This window comes from Nuphar pumila, chromosome 6, assembly GCF_984573655.1.
Source record: "Nuphar pumila chromosome 6, dmNupPumi1.hap1.1, whole genome shotgun sequence".
NCBI lineage: Eukaryota > Viridiplantae > Streptophyta > Magnoliopsida > Nymphaeales > Nymphaeaceae > Nuphar > Nuphar pumila.
The window spans coordinates 26,270,183-26,283,937 of NC_143254.1; the positions used below are offsets into that span (position 1 = coordinate 26,270,183).

General features: G+C 38.3%; 1 protein-coding gene across 2 annotated transcripts; it reads right to left on the reverse strand.

The window, feature by feature from the left end:
- Positions 1-558: 558 nt before the first annotated feature.
- LOC149834433 (reticulon-like protein B8) lies at positions 559-8,486 on the reverse strand. Of its 2 annotated transcripts, none has more exons than XM_090010127.1 (6): positions 8,357-8,486; positions 3,719-3,921; positions 3,449-3,629; positions 3,195-3,336; positions 2,248-2,317; positions 559-959 (listed from the first exon to the last, which is right to left on the reverse strand). In XM_090010127.1, the coding sequence occupies exons 2-6, from the start codon at positions 3,900-3,902 to the stop codon at positions 790-792; spliced, it is 747 nt and encodes a 248-aa protein (XP_089866253.1). In that variant the 5' UTR covers positions 3,903-3,921; positions 8,357-8,486; the 3' UTR covers positions 559-789. The 2 variants fall into 2 exon arrangements, with proteins under 2 accessions (XP_089866253.1, XP_089866254.1); XM_090010128.1 differs by lacking the exon at positions 8,357-8,486 and adding an exon at positions 8,265-8,284.
- Positions 8,487-13,755: the final 5,269 nt, after the last annotated feature.

The window sequence follows — 13,755 nt, forward strand, 5'->3', positions numbered from 1 at the left end:
TGGGCAGAAGGCACATAACGAAATAGGGCCACGGTTAACTTGGCACCTCTCAGCCTGCAACAAGATGTCCAAACCAAAGCAATGGCTTCTTCCTTTTACTGAAAAAGGAAATCCAAAGAAAAGAAGCCAATACACATCTTTCAATTCTCAGACGAGCATACTTGAATTAATGAAGCACAATTACAACGGAATCATTTTCAATTTTTGCTCCCAAGCTCAACGTTTTGGCAATGTGTAATCCACCAAGTTGTTTGACAAGATCCAGTGAGTGGATGTCATTCACTAGATGCAATCAGTGGGTCCCAAGCACAGTTATGTTTCTAAAGATTCTTACGTGATGCCTGATCCGAAGGCTATGAGCCCATTACAAGGACAAACTCAACCGCGCCATCAGTTTTCTTCACTTCTTCCAATAGAATCAATTTGAAACCCATTACCTCCGGAATGAGCAAGATGCAGCCTTAATGTTACATCCCAATTCCTAAAGCATGGGGTTGAATCAAGTTTTGCCTTTGAGCAAAAGCAAATCTACCAAAAGGTTAGACTAGAAGAATCACATAAACCAATTTTTTCTCTTTATAAATAGCACCAGAGTCTAATAAGATCCAAGAGGAGACCATAGACGTGGAGAAGTTGGTCCTGTTTAGATGATCTTTACATACAAATCCAGCTTTCCATTTAAATATGTAGTTCTAAAAAGTCACCATCACATGCAAAAATAATACAGCATTAAAAGCTGGTAAGATGTAACGAGTAGGATAAACAATGAAGGGATTATGTACAGATAATTCAATCAAATTTCTTGTGCTTCATATTCCCTTTGGGTATTTTGCTCAGAACACCTGCATCCAACTTCTTGTAATTGCGCTGAAGCTCTCCCAATGCACTGTAAATAAACCCATCAACTTGATATTCGTATCTTTCATACAGCACCGGCAAGGTGTGAGCAGCAACAAACCCTGCTCAATTTCAAGACATGGTTTAGAACATGGATCACATGAACAGTTCAGATGTGACAGTAATAGTGGCAAACATTAACATTATTATATCAATGTTTGTTAGTGATAGTAGTACACAAGGGCCCAAAATATACAAATTTGTCCTGGGAGTAGTCAAGAGCTGTACAGAAAATCGATCCAAGCTATGAATTATCCTAAACATTCTCCACTGGGGACACCATAGACCAGTGGCTTCCAAGCTCTGAATTATCAGATGAAATCATGAAGAATCTCATAGAAAATGAAATTGTAGCTTCCAGCCTTCCCTGGTCCAGCAAGACTAATACTTTATGTGCTCATCCCAACCCCTGCTTTATATTTTCCATCTGGATCAGCACTTCATGTTTAAAGCTAGACCTGGTCGAGCCACTAACGGACTTGGAATGCTCACCTTTAATGTATTGTTAAAATCGGTCTGAATCGGCCGATTCAGATCAAATCGGCCCTTAGCCAATTCAAAAGGGGCCAATTCACGTGTTATTTCAATTCATTTTTTAATAATTTTTACGGTTTTTTGCAAATTGGTCCCTGCCTTGCACGACGATTTGCAAAATAGTCCCTGCCTTAGGTCATTTTCCAAATCGATCCTCGCCTTTCTCACCACCAGAAAGTAGAGATGCACAAATTAGCATGTGACTAAGGCCATGAAAAATGCAACTCAGGACCAAAGCAAACCATGATGTACCCAAAAGTGCAGTATAATGAGTTTAGCATCTGATTGTTAGACCAATTAATGGGGCACATTAGATGAAGTATCAATCATGGGGTTTTCATTTCAAATCTGCATCTGTAGTAATAGGCACTGATCTAACCCTGCTTGCAAAGAAGAAAACAGAGACAAGGAAAGCTACAATATGTTGCTCATTTCATAGAGAAATTTAAGTTTTATCTGATCTATACTTTTAACATTTGAACGGCCCTGGGGTTAGATGATATAGCCCAAGATAGATTAAATAGGAGAGAGAGGAACCAAAGAAAAGGAAAGACACAATATCATAGAAAAACTAACAAAATGCAAACATAGTGTAACAGCCAAAGTCGAAGCTCTTGATTGTTAAGAATGATGATCAGTTCCCCAGTATCGTTAGAGAATACTCAGGTTGAGTTACCACTGAATGGAATTTGTTCCAGCCGAAACCCCCCATTAAGCAAGATGACAGAAATCAAAGATTATTGAAATAACATGGATAAGTAAATAAGTTTCCAAAAGCTAATTAATATGATGATGCAGAAGGGAAAAGGTTCTTACCTACATAAATTACAGTAAGAAAATTAAACCACGTTCCAATTATGGCGGCAACCAACAAGCTTGCAACAACCTAAAGAAAGATTTTTCAAATTTCAGATTGCACAATAATATTAAAAGGTGGAACCCATAGATGCTGAAGGCAATAGCAAACAAAAAAGTTCTTGAGAAAAATAAACCTGGAAAGCATAAGAACCTGTATATCGAAATGGAAACATGTCGCCCAGCCAATAACTTTATGATGCCTCCATTGGAGACACTTCTACAAGTTTTACTTAAAAGCAACTCATCCCTAGCAACAGATAGACCTCAGAGAAAGAACAAGGCCATCAAGCCAATGTTTGCATTGAGGAGAGGCCATAACCAACAGTTTTATTTGTAAAGCTAAAAACTCAAATGAAATATGATTTAGAATGAGATCTACACCATGAAAAATGCTAAACAAAAATAAGATCTGTGTTACATGGACACTCCTAAAAAGGCATCGCACTCATATCAACACATGAGCACTTGGACACAGCTTCTACTGTCCCAAGTGTGGCCAACTGCACCCGGGTCCATTTCTGTCTGAAACTGGACTCAGCCAACCCTGGCCAAGTCTAGTTTCGCCTGCAATTTATATGCACTCATGTTTCTTGAATTGCTGTGTCACACCCATTTGTGATAGAACAATATATGAAGGTATAAACAAGCAGTCCAACTTGAACTGAACATGTGAAAAAGCAAACAGAGACCAGTGGCACATAATGTGAATTAGCATCAGGTTTACTTAATTTGGCCCAGTCAATACTCTGGTTTCAATTAAACAAGCAGATTCCTGCTTCACTTATCCCTTCCTTAAATAACTGAATAGCTTAAATAAGGGAAATTAAAAAACACATAAGAATGCTACTACATGCATATATCCATCCATCATCTAGGAAAGTTTTAGCAGACAGTGAATATTATACCAGAATAAACTGCTTCAAATTTCTTCCAGTTGCAACATCTTGAAGAAACTCCAAAAACCGGTTAACTTCAGTTCCAACAAAAACAGCTATGTTCACAAATAGCTCCTTAGGCAAAACAATACGAGGGACTTGTGATCGAGACCTGTGAAGATAAAAAAAATTAATCAAAGGTGCATAGTTCAGTATTATACTTCTTTGGAGATGTTAAAATATTTTAATAAAAATACTTATGATAATGATAGAAATGGCTTTACCTGTTAACCAACCCAGAAGCGTTGGACCATAGAAATAGAATACACATACCAATGACTAGCCCAAAGCAGATGAGTGATAGCAAGTGATAATCAAGCCATTCAAATAGAACCCAGATAGCTGTAGCACTAGTCAGCACCCCAACAGAGATCTTCTTGTTCCGCCATAATAAGACATCTGCAGCTGTTTGCTCCAGCAAATGAGCAAAGGAAAATCAGCAGAAGACCACTGTAATGACTAGGGTAAATAGTTGAACAGAAAAAGTAGCTTACATTTGCCACCCCCAAGGAGGTTGTGGACTGGCTTCTCACGTCCAAAAAGTCTATTACACTGAGACTTTACTGCATTATCTTCCTCAAAAAAGCTTACTGATTTCTGCTTAGGAACATTCTCTGCAATAGTTTCTACTATGCTATTCAAGAAGTTCTCAGCAGCGCTACTCGAGAATTCAGGCATCCTTGTATCTTTAATTAAACTATAGAATAACAATTCACTTAAATGTCAAATGTCGATAAGAGTATTAAATTAGAAGGTAAAAGTTCCAAAGACATGCTTTACAATGCATATATTAAAAGAAAAAAGAACATTTTGGTAGGAAAAGAACACAAACGGCAAGGAACAGGATACAAAATTAGCATCTTTGTAAGCAAGAATACAAAATGAAAAATCCTGCCAGTGACCCTCTGAGGCCACTTCAGAAGACTTGTAATAATTAAAATGATTGATAGCCCAAAAAAAAACAAAAGCGGCCATCTTATAATCTAAGAAAACAGCTGACATCCAAAGCCAAACACAGAAAAGAAAAGAGACATGAATCAGTCAATGTCCATGTAAAATGATAATAGTGAGGTTTTTGTTTCGAAGGAAGACAACCATAACACATCTAGAATGAGGTCTCACAAGCTAATTTCTTGTTTAACTCATCCATTATGATCAAGCAGATTTCTAACATGATCAACTTTAAAAGCCGTACTTGAAGAAAGCAAAATGTGAGTCTTGAATTGAAAAGCACATATTTCATTGTAGATGGTGAGGATAAAACAACTTCATCCTATGAAGCATTACTTATTGGAAAAAAAACAGAAATTAAAATGACCAAATTATACCTGACTTAAATTCCTTTGTTGGAGATGAACTAATGATTATCTATTTATTAATACTTTCTCTCATATTACTAAAGAAATTAAACCAAGAACTTCCAGATGTACAAGAGAAATAAAAATCGAAGTTTGTTGTTACTTTAGTTTTTCTACATGTAAGTTTACAAGTTCTGTCCTTAACATCCATTTCATACAAAGAATTTCCAAAATGACAGTCATACGATCTATCACATAGCAAACTACGAAGCAGATTTATAGAAGCGGCTGATAATCACATAACAGGGTTTGTGCAAAGAAACTCCAATCTTACTGAACAAGTTCTTGTGCAAAGAGAATTTAATGTCACATGGAAATGGGAAATGGATACGGAAACAGGATATGACAGATTTGGATCGTACAAACGGCAATTTCTGTAAAACAGGATTTGGGTATATATATATATATATTGGATACTAATGAAGGTACGAACTAATGAGTACAAATCACTTTTTTCTTCAAAAATTTCCAATTTTTTGTAGATCAAATGTTACGGATGTGATCCACATGGTTTTTTTTAGTAAGAAACTTGTTTTGAATCATGTGATTTTGACAAGTAATTAGGTTTTTAAAAGGGTCCAAAAATCAATGGCCCACAATGTGCCAAAATTTCATAACTCAAAAGATCACATTTTTACATAAGAAAAACACAATCAAAGGCTTGATCCTTAGCAAACAAACCATGTTGAACACATCTATGTGGTTAGATTGAGTCGATACAACTTGCACCTATAATTTCTAGCTCATTAGTTTTGTACCTTCATTAGTTTTGTACCTTCATTAGTTGCCAATATTAACCCTATATGTGTGTGTGTGTGTGCAAGAGAGAGAGAGAGAGAGAGAGAGAGAGAGAGAGAGAGAGATGTTGTTGATGATAGTGGCAGACTGGATTTAAGTGGTCTGGTCGGAGGTGCAAACTTGTTCCACAATGGAGTCAATTGTTTTTAGCTTTAATTTGATAGTGTTTGACCAACAGTTTAGCCTAAAATGATGGTCAAATGAGTCAAATATGGTTGTAGACAAAAAAAGGGTAAGAGTTTATGAGAGCCTTAACCAAATAATATTCTCTAGTTGAGACAAAAATGAGTTGAATACGGTTAAATCATGCTGGATACGGTTTGACCATATCAAAGCCATATCCATCCGGCACATGTACAATGGCCAAAAGGGTGTATCCCTGTGATATAGATTTTAATCAAAATGTAACACAGACACTTCTAAAAGGTCAATGAACCCCGCACCATCCCACAAGGGCTCCACTCATCTGGTAGGGGCAACTTGTAAATGTCACAAAGTTGACGGGATGTCACAAGTTCAAAACCCATGGGTGGCATCCCTTGCCACAAGGTCGCTGGGTGTACTCCCTGGGGGGCAGGGAGGACCTCAAGGGTTTTACCAACCGACGCCTAGCCAATGTTTGGAGGGGGCTGTGAGTTCCCTTGGATTATCCAATATATATCCGCAACCCACATCCAAGTTTTTTTAAACTGTCATGTCACCCTTTCATGCCTGAACTAGCATCCGCACTTATGTGACAAATTTTAATCTTCATCAAACAATCTGCTCAATTTGAACAGCAGTCATATATACCAAATGGTTAGCAACAAGTGAAATAGGGCAACTACAGAGCCAATGAAACACCATGTTCTGATCCCAGGTGAAAAGATTGGTCTCCTCCTGCCCCACTTACAAAAAAAAACTCTCGTCACATAAGATCTCTAATTTCTATATGGTCTAGATCCCAAAACAATGGAGAATGCCCTCTAGAGGCATAAGGCCACCTTGGCAAGCAGAACCAACCAGTTTGGATCATGTCAGTTTCTAGATCATCCAGGTGAAGGCTACAACAATCTCTACACTGACACTGCGGCATATGCAAAGAATCCTTTATAACAGTTAATGCTTCGGAAAAAAAGCTGTGGAACGACCCATGAAGTACTGTATATAGCCCATTTCATTCTCCAAATTATCTACATAATTGTGACACAGTTTCAATTCCAAAATCATGCTAAATATTACCAAAAAGAAACCTCAAGTTTTCAAGGTCTCACCATGTTGAAATTTGAACCTTTTATCCACACATCCTGACCAAGTAATCAACTATTTAGTCAAAGTGAAGGTTACAAGCCATTGGAAGACAAAAATATAACTGGAGGTTTTGTCCATAGGATCCTCGTTTCTTCAGCTTGGACATGAAATTAACATAATTAAATCGAAGAAAGCACAATATTTAGAATATCTCAATTCAACTAAAATCGTCACTTTTTACACTAAATAATCTGATGTTCAGCAAAAACAAGCTTGAGACCCACTGCAATTGGCAAGTGGCGACCGATTTATCCTCCTAAGCATCCTAAACAGTTACAAAAGGTCATTGTTGCAGGGTTTTTTCCTACTACAAACCTAAAAATGTGTTTATCATAGCTTATTTACTTAAAACATGCTTTGATCAAATCGATTTTCTTATGATAAAGTCTTAATGCTCCTCTCAGAAGAAATCAATAAAGGTTTTAATGCAATATGAGAAATTGGTCTTCATCTCTCTGAAGACACATATAATCATGAAAATAGCTACACGAAAGCTAAATTCAGATTCAGCAAAACCCAAGCTACAATCTATCCATGCTGTTTACCAACTGGGGCTTTTCAGCACTTATTTCTCAAATTTGATCCTGCAGATGTGTTCTGCATGGTCCATTTGCTAGGAAACTCCACTTGGATTATGCTTTTCTAAAAAAAAAAAAGGAATTTTGGACCATTGATTTTCAAACTCTATAAAAACCTAACGACATGTTGTAATAGGACAATATTTGAGCAGATTGTTATAAGCTCGTGCTTGTAGAACACATTCATACAGTCAGATTTAAAAAAAAAAAAAAAGGAACCCTCAAAAATCCGGTAGCCTACTCAAACCCACAATCTTCGCCCCTATCGGGCCACATTTGAGCTGAAATAAATATCTGAACAAAACTAAAGGAAAATAACAGAAACGCATTATGGCATGGACTGTAAATTACGGCATCCACTCAAAGAAACCAAAAGACAGCAGAGAACAAGCTCCAATAAGCGACAATAACTCCGATTTAATATGAATCTTCACTCTAACCTCGTGTTTTCATCCTCAGTTGAACTTTTCCAAAGAAAAAAATGGAAAGAAAGGCAAAAGTACGCGATATGCAGGGCTTTCTAATATGATTCAAGCATAATACAAGACACATCTGTAGTAAGATTCAAGCTTTATATGTTCACCTACGCTCGAAGAATAAAGGTCCTTGCAAAAATCAAGTCCCAAACACGAGAAAAGAGAACGCATCCGATCAAAACCTTACTTAGCCATATATTCAGCACAAACAAAAGCGTAAAACGTAAAAACATCAAACAAAACGTGAAACCAGCAACATCCCCCGGAGGATCCTAACCCAAAATCCTGACCTTATGCTCGAACAATCAAACTCTACGAGAACTTCACCGATCAAACCCCCCCGTTGTTCACCTCATCCTCGCACACATCAGCTCAAAATCTCAAATCAACAAGAACAGAATATAAAGAAAGGAATGATCAAAATCACAAAAAAAAAAAAAAAAAAACTTTCCACGAGATTTCAACCCCAAAAAAACAGCACTCTTAGCACAAGCGAAAGACGAAACGTTTCAGGTTTTTATGGAAATCCAAGCGCCGAACCTTTAGAATCTTTGTCCTTTTGCTTAGTGTACGTACTCTTTGGATATTAAAGAATTCAAAAAAAATCACAAAGAGAGAGAGAGAAGACTCACCGTGGACGACGACGACGACGAGAGAGAGAGAGAACGTAAATTTTGGAAGGAGAGAGAGAACGGCGCCGATTCTTAGACAGAGAAAGCTGGGGTTACGCTCATTTTCAGACAGAGAAATCGGATGGCCACGATGTCAGCATGAGCAAAAACGCTCATTTTCAGCATGACCTGATCTGCTTCCGACCCCTACCAGTTATACAACCATATACCATTGGGATTCGAACTTGCAACGTCCCAACAGAAGGTGACGTGCACTAACTGCTCCTTTCAGACAAGCGGAAGCCCCGTTGGTAGAACGGCGTCGATCCTCGCGAGGGAATAAACGAAACGTGAAATCTGAGAGGGTGCCGTTTGAAAATTTGTTTACCTGAACACCCTTAGATATTTTCATAATGACCTCCGTATCCCTCCACCCACTCCGTCAGGTCTCGAGGCTGAATGCTGTAATTTCTTGCTTCGATAGCAGGTAACTCTGCAGACAGTGATGTCATTGTATAAGCCAAAACTATATCCCATTATAATCGGATCCAGATATGATTCTAAATTTGCTATTGAATCCAACTGATATTTAGATATAGAAATATTTGGATATCTAATGAGTTCTTCTCCGTTTAAATTTAAATATTCTTTTGTCTGATTAGGCAGTCTCCAATTATAGTCAGATGATGTAAACCAAAATCGTGTCCAATTATAATTGGAGTTAGATATGCTTTTGAGTTTTGCTACTGAATCCAATGAAGATTCTGATTAAGGGATATCTGTATCCCTTTACAAATAAAAATTTTGAATATGATAATGAGTTTCCAACTCTTGTCAGTCCATATCCAATTAATCAGCTATGGTGTCTTGACTGTATCAGACCCGAATCCAAACCGTTTACAGCCTAGTCATTATGGCTTAAATTGGAAAAAAATGTGTGATTCTTCGACAATAGGTAGCAAGTTGTACAGTTCAAAAATATAAAATGTACCATTTTATTTACATTTCCAACAAAAAGAACATTAACTTAATGCATACAAATGCTGGTTTAGGAGTGATGCAAATATGCCAAATGGGTTTTTTGAGTCTTTTTCATTTTTTTTAAAATTCTGACTGGGTAGATGTAATCTACCTGCTTGATTTTATAGAGATCAGCACTTTAAGCATGGGGTTTTTATAAGGGTTAAAAACTAACAGTCTTTTTTTTCTCAAAAACACAAGATCAGGATGTTGATTCCTAGTAAATCGACCATGGGGAATGCATTTATGGTCAGAATCTTGAAAAAACACCAAAAAAGCAAAGAAACCCATTTACCATGTTTCATTTACAATATTTGCATCTCTCGTTTAGCATGTTCAAAAATGGTTTTAAAACCCGGTGACTCGGCACTTGGCTCGTCCTTGGTGACTTGTGACTCGATCGGGTCAACTCGACTCGGCCTGATCATGTTAAGTTTATATTTTATATAAAATATATAAATATATATACTATGTATATTTTATAGTATGTTATCAATATATTAAATATAATATGCATTATATGATCTTTTTTATAATATTTAATGTATAATATTATTAATGCATGTATAACTATATTTTTATATATAATATTTATATTTTATTTTATATAATATATGTAATTATGTATAAAATATATCATATATGTTTATATACATGACTCGGCTGAGTCATGGGCAAACTCGGCCAAGTCATGCTAAAACTCGGTTGACTCGTCCGAGTTTTGTATACAGATGAGTTGTACTAGATTTTGACCCAATACTTGGACGATCCAGGCTGAGTCAACCCCGAGTTGACCCAGTGAGTTTTCAAACTATGTGTTAAACCGGCAAAAGACCCAACTCCACACTATTTAACTGATATTCTGCCCCTGAGGAATATTAGTTAGATAAGCTATTGGGACATAAAATTTCATTTATCTATTTTATTATTTTATTTGTAAACAAGCAGCAGGAATCCACAGAAAGAAAAGGTTATGGGGCTATATGGGTCCCCCTCAGCCTCAACATTTTTTGGATCACTCCTCATTTTACTGGTGGGAAAGGATTTCAATAATTAATGCATTGAAAGGAAACATTTATCACACAAGAAACATGCCCCACAAAAAAGGTGATACTTTAAGGCCGTTGTCTTATATATTAAGTAGTTCTATGCATATGGCGCCATGTAAGCCACCTTCTCAAGCTATGAATATTAGGGGAATCAATGGATCCAGATCTAATAGGAAGAAAGTTCGGTAACAGAGGGCCAGTTAAGAATTCGGGTCAGGTTCATAGTTCTCCTCATATTTTAAATCAAAATAACTTTTTTACCCTTAGTTGTCCAGATTTAATGAAAATTACTCTTTTACCCTTAGTTGTAATTCAAGTAGGTTGGCTATTGCTGCCTTCTAAGGGCTTGTTTGATGGTGTCCCTTGTGTCATATGGAATGATGCTGTAAAAAAAAAAGGATGTGATGGACACGTAGAATGTGTCCGCCATGTCTGTTTTCACAATAATTTTTGTTTGACCCCCTATTACGGTGAAAACATCGACACGGGAGACCCTTTAAAAAAAGACAGGAGGAGTGGGGTCCCCCAACACTCATTTATCTCTCTCTCTCTCTCTCTCTCTCTCTCTCTCTCTCTCTCTCTCTCTTTCTCTCTTTCCTAAGAGGCAAGGGGCGTCAGACATATCCAACTTCAGGCCGATTTCGGTAATGGGTGCTCTATATCGCATTATATCTAAGGTGTTGGTTAATCGATTGCGCGCTGTCATTGATCAACTTGTTTCTCCGAACCAGGGTGCTTTTATTCCAGGTCGAAGTTTGCAAGGATCTTTTATTTGTGCAACTGAGCTTCTTCACTCTTTACAGTCGACTGGATCACCGCACTTCATGCTAAAATTGGATTTTCACAAGGCTTATGACAGTCTGGCATGGGATTTTCTGATTGAATCTCTAACAAATATGGGGTTCGGCAACCGGTTTATTGCATGGGTTAAGGAGCTGGTCACGAAATCAGTGTCGTCGGTGTGCATCAACGGAATGAGAGGGGAAAAATTCAAGTTGGCTAAAGGCGTGCGACAGGGTTGTCCCCTAGCCCCCATCCTTTTTAATATCGCGGCAGAGGGTTTACCTATTCTCATGAAAAGGGCAGAACAAACAGGTTTCTTGAATCCGTTGAGCATTCCTGGTTTTGTTGGTCACACAATTGAATATGCAGATGATACTTTAATATTTGGACATGCGAATGTTAATCAAATGTCCAGGTTGTGCTTTATTATTAAAGTCTTCGCTGCAATTTCAGGGCTTCGCCTGAACGAGAGTAAGTGTGCTCTGGTCTTACTCAATGCTGACCCTCTTCTCCAATCGGCTGCTACAAGGATCTTCAACTGCCCAATATCCGACCTTCCTGTCAATTTCTTGGGTCTATTGTTGCACTCTCTGCAGCCAGCAGGAACTTCTACTTGGATGTCTACCATAGAGCGGGTGCAAGGGAGATTGCAGGCTTGAAAGGCTCGATATTTATCTTTTGCGGGACGAGTGACGCTCATTCACCATGTTTTAGCCAGATTACCAGAGTTTCGAATGAGCATGTCTATTATACCGACGATAGTAGAGCAGACGATTAACCGTTTGCTTTCGCACTTCCTTTGGTCTGGGAATGTGTCGCACAAAAAGTACTTGCTTGTTTCTTGGCAACAGATCGTTCTCCCGAGGCAGCGAGGCGGCTTGGAGATTCCAGCTCTGAGAAAGAGGAGCATCGTTTTAGTCTTTAAGTGGGCTTGGGAAGCTTCCACATCTCAATCTTCTTGGGCTACGTTTGTTAGGCAAAAATATGGTAGTCTGCATGAATCCCTTCTTTCCACACCCAGTTCAGTGTGTCACTCGCCCCTCTGGCTGGAGTGGTGGAAGACACTTCGATCCTTCAGTGGCAGAGATCTTAGGCCGGTCCATGGCCTGCCATGGCTTCACTGGGCCATGGTGAACGGAGATAGGTTCTCCATTAAGCAAGTTTACCATTCCTTGTTGCCGTCCGGGATGGACTGGTTTCTCAGTGATTGTATGTGGGGTAAGGGGCCAGCTCCAAGAGCAAAAGCTTTGGCGTGGCTTGTGGCTCTAGATCGTATTCAAACCCAAATTAATGTCAGGAAATGGGGGATTCAATTTCCAAGCATGTGCGTTCTTTGCGAGAAGGCTGTAGAGGACACGACTCACCTATTTTGGCTCTGCCCGGTCATTCTAGACTTATTTTTTCAAACTTGGGGTGCGCCACCTGTTCAAACTCGTCCGTGCTCCATTATTCGGGACCTCTTGCTTGGTCCCAGGATTGTACGACACAAAAAAATGGAGATTATTGTGGCGGGTTTGGTTGCTTTCAGCATGGTGGGTCATATGGACCGAAAGAAACGACATCTTTTTCAGGGGCATCAAATTCGATTTCGGAAGGCTTCGGCAACGGGTCATGTCTGATGTGTATCTGGCTCTTAAGTTACATAGTAGGGGGAAGGGGCTGATCGGCTTGTACTCTGATCTCTGCACAATCACCATCTAGATTGTGGTTGTTTTGCTCTTATGTTTCTCTTTTGTCTCTCCCATCCAATATTATGTTGGATGTATTTTGGTAATGTTGAATGGTGAATGTTCTCTCTCTCTCTCTCTCTCTCTCTCTCTCTCTTGCAGTCAGGCGGCGAAGCCATGAGGCCAGTGAGGTCAGGCAGCATCGAAGGTCAGTGGTACTACTCGTGAAGCGAGTAGTGAATGCCTTTTCTTCTTCATTTTTTGTTCTTGTTAAAAAAAAATTGAATGAGGAAAGATGGGACTTACCTGGATTCACAAAAGTCCTTTATGAAATTGTGGGGATACCATATACAAGTCTTGATCATCCTTTGCCTGATGGGAAGGTAGGATTCAGACAAGTTCTTTATCTTTGTGACCTGAATTGCATCATCGAGATACTCAAGTATACAATAAAGATCAAAGTTTACTAGTATATATACTTAAAATAATAAAAATTGAAATAAAAGAATGAATACAAGAGAATAAAAAAAAAATCTATCTTTTCAAACTCGAAAGTTCGTTTAGCTTTTAGGCTTTTTTTTAGTCTAATAGCACCTCCACGTAGGTATGATGATTGCTGAAATAACATCTACAACACATTTGTGTAGGTATGGCAGCTTGAGAGAGAGAGAGAGAGTAATGACAATGCTAGGGTTTGTTCTCTCTAAGGTCACTGCTGAGACAAATAAATTCTAAATGACTAGATTCTACGGGAAGGCCCCTATTTATAGTTTTTCGAGTGAGATATAGATCATGGAGTTTTCGAATTCATATATGAGTGTGTCTCAAATGTGGATAGAGCTCAATCCAAAAGAGTCTTCCTTCTTAAAAGTTTCATCCAAAAGGAGTTCTCTTTCTTGAA